Below are 3,850 nucleotides of genomic sequence, written 5' to 3' on the forward strand. Positions count from 1 at the left end.
TATATATACACATATACTGATATAGGGGAAAATTAATAATTAATAATTTTACCAAGTAGTTCGGTATGTTAAAATAACCATTATCAGTAAACTTATACAAAAAATTTTATAATTATAAGCATAATTATAATTAGGGTTCAGCAAAATTGCTTCACCACATACCGAAATTTAGAAATAGCAGTTAAATACTATTCCACTACCATAAGATATCTCCCAGACAGCAATACTCCCAACTCACGCAGGCAAAGAGAAAAAATAACGAATCCACCCGGCTTTGATCAACTATATACGCGTCTATCGATTAAAGAGATGTAAAACATTTTTACTCATTTATTTCCGTCTTCAATATAGTATTTCAATTATAAGTTTGAGAGTGCTAATAAAGATATATATTCGACCAAGCGCCATCGAATAGCTTATATCCCAAAACCAGCACTTCCGAATTTATATAGACGGGTGAGAACTCACAGTGTGTTACATATCCCATGGCCCCATTAATTACAGGTATAAACCTGAACATATATATATGGAACTAATCCAATTCAATATTTGGTTATTATGAGACTATATTATTGTATTTTCTTTATTCAGTATTTCTAACTTCGGCAGAAAACTAAAAACATACGAGAGGAGGAATTAAGTCGATTACATCTATTCCAATACTTGACTGACACAAAAGCAAGTTAACCTCAGTTGTATTTGAACTCAGAACATAAAACGCCGGCAGTTAATGCTACAAAGTATTTTATTCGTTGCGTTAATGGATCTGGTAGCTTGTCGCCTTATTCCATTTTATTAATACCACACACATACGCACGAACACATACACACACACACACATAAATATGTAGGAGCACCGGACTCACAATCTAGAGGTAGTGAGATCGATTCCTGGACCGGGCTGTGCTGTGTTCTTGAGCAAGACACTTTATTTCCAGTTCACTCAGCTGTAGAAATGAGTTGTAACGTCACTGGTGCCAAGCTGTATCGGCCTTTGATTTCCCTTGGGTAACATCGGTGACGTGGAGAGGGGGGTGGGGGGCTGGTATCCCTGGGCGACTGCTGGTCTTCCATAAACAACTTGTGCCACGGAGAGAAAGTTTTTAAGTGCAATCCCTTGGTCATTCATGACCGAAGCGTATGTATGTATGTATGTATGTATGTATGTTATTATTCAGTTTATTTCAAGATTTCTTGCCAATAGAGGAAGAACCGGTTTCTAACCTAGATCCAAGGCTCCTTCATTGGAATTTCAACATCAACAACAGGGTACTTTTGTTTGTATGTATGCATGTATGTATGTATGTATGTATGTGCAGATTTGTATTTTTTATGTATGTTTTCTCATGTATATAGTTGCATCTCTAGACATGCTCATATATATTTAAATGATAAACTTCTGGAAACTTTTACAGATGTTTAGAGTTCCAGTGATGGATTGGATCTATAGTCTTCGAATTAGCTTTCTCCTTTCTGGTCCTGAGAAACTCAATTTCTCAAGAGTGGTATATAGGCAGTGTGTTACATATCCCAGGCCCCCAATAATTACAGGTATAAACCTGAACTTGTAATCTGGATAGAGTAAGTGCAGATTTCTCAATAGTTCAGCATAGGTGTTCTCTTTTTCACTGATCTTCAGCTTTATGTTAACATCCACTGGGCAGCTAATTTCCACGATTGTGCATAGTTTCTCTTCTCTATCCCAAATCATTATACCAGGTCTGTTGTGCTTCCATTTTATTGAGGTCTTCACTGGTACATTCCACCAGTATTCCTTTTTTGTATGTATGTATGTATGTATGTATGTATGTATGTATGAGGAGTGTCAATGAAAATGGAAGTCAACAGATTGTTTTATAGTCTATGATAGAGATTAAAATAGTAAAGATCTCAATTCTTGATAGAAAAGCAACAACAAAATTGATTCATCTCTATATGTAAAGAGAAGCCTAGACTTGATAGCAAACGTAGTGAATTAGAATGAATACCACATCATACTTAGTGTTCGTTTCTATATTCTGTATTGAACTATCGTCTTAGCCAATTTAAAATTTCATACAACTGAAAACGCAACTGTTAATATAATCACCGGAACTGAACTGCGTTGTATCCATGAACAAGATAATTCTCAAATAGTTTCAATGAGTAGAACTGATGGACGACTTCACGTTAACACTGTCGTGTATTTCGATAGTTTGCAACACTGCAATACTGATGAACCCCGGCAAGTTAACTTTTCCTAGGTACATCAAATGAAGTCATAATCCTTAAGGGTGTCTTTTATGGAAATATTCTGCATCGGGTGACAGATTCATCCCTCTCCATAAATTAAACTAGAGTAATTAATATTTTCTCCCTTAATTATTCATTGCAGTAAAGATACTGACAAAAGGAAATAAAAGCAATTTTCACTTGGCAATTAAAGATGATTGGCGTTTCAACTTTCACTTGCAGATAACACCGATAACATTATCGCAAAAAGTTAAATCTTGTGTTGAATCTAAGAATGATTTAGTTGCGTAACTAAATGATGCTTGTGTTGCCGTAACTAATGTTGTTATTACTACTTGTAGTCCTTATCTTTTTATTTTGAAACAACGTGTTAATCTTACAGGATGACAGGGAGCTCTGTTTGATTGTCTGCCAGAAATAGCAACCTAATATTAAAACACATTTTATTGTTATAGAAGCCATATTTGTGCAGGATAATGTAGTTCTGAATATAACAGTTATTTTAAAAACAAAAAAGAAAAGAAAAGAAAGCAGGATGATTGCGGCTGGAATGCCATTGATTATAGGTCTGTCTGATTGGGGTTGATCTGAAACTAAACATCATCAACAGTATCGTAATTAGCGAAATAGTCTCTACGCAGTCGATCAATGTGCTAGAAATAAGTCAAATCTCACTCGAGTCACACCCTTCCGTCTTACTTGAACACATTGGATAATATAGTATTAGGTATACTTTGTCTGAAAAAACTGACCGGATGATCATGGCTGTCATGCCCTTTGATCATAAGACAACTGAATTAAGACGGACCTATGGTAAAACAACGTTCATTTCTTTCTTTCTTTCTTTCTCTTTCTTTATTTTTTCTCTCTCCTCTCTCTCTCTCTCTCTCTCTCTCTCTCTCTCTCTCTCTCTCTCCCTCTCTTGTTCTTTATCATGTACACACATCTGAAAAGGTAACTAACTAGATGTATGAATAGACATACAAAAAGATAAACAGACAGGCAGACAGGTAAACAGGTAAAAAGATTGACACCAAATAGAAAACAAATATATAGATATATCACTTACTTGTTGATGATTTCTTTGTATCATATGCTTCCTGATAATCTTGGCTTGGCTCGGCAGACTCCATTGGGACACCTTCAGCCTTCAAATGCATACAAATGTCGAAAAATGAATTCTAGAATGCTAAGTGACGTCATAAATCTTAAATGTATGTTTTATTGTGACAAAGTTGGAGAAGGTTATCGAGGTTGGTCAATCTATTTATTACATTAGTCTGCACTGATAATATTGAAAATACTGGCTAAAACGTCTGCCAGAAGCAATTTTTTAGAGCATCTGAATATCTTGGAAGGTTGTAGAACAACTGTAACTATCTAGTTCCGTAATTACCAGTCAAAATTTTCTGATTTTTTTAGTCTCCTTCATGTATCTATATATGTATGTATGTATGTATGTATGTATGTACACACACATATGAACTCAATATATAATGGAGGGAGACACAAATATCGTCCTAGCAGCAGGTAGTGAGAATGCCTGTCATTCGGCTTAGTATATATATATATATATATATATATGTGTGTGTGTGTATTCGTATATATATATATATAT

At 34.9% G+C, this 3,850-nt stretch overlaps 1 protein-coding gene across 1 annotated transcript in view; it reads right to left on the minus strand.

The window, feature by feature from the left end:
• The window catches only part of LOC128247071 (uncharacterized), a 51,325-nt gene that overhangs the window by 42,876 nt on the left and 4,599 nt on the right, over positions 1–3,850 (minus strand). The window contains exon 2 of the mRNA XM_052965864.1: positions 3,302–3,380. Within this exon, the coding sequence (XP_052821824.1) occupies positions 3,302–3,365 (64 nt within the window). The 5' untranslated portion in view covers positions 3,366–3,380. The remainder of the gene's footprint in view (positions 1–3,301; positions 3,381–3,850) is intronic.

Source organism: Octopus bimaculoides, chromosome 2 (assembly GCF_001194135.2).
Source record: "Octopus bimaculoides isolate UCB-OBI-ISO-001 chromosome 2, ASM119413v2, whole genome shotgun sequence".
Lineage (NCBI taxonomy): Eukaryota > Metazoa > Mollusca > Cephalopoda > Octopoda > Octopodidae > Octopus > Octopus bimaculoides.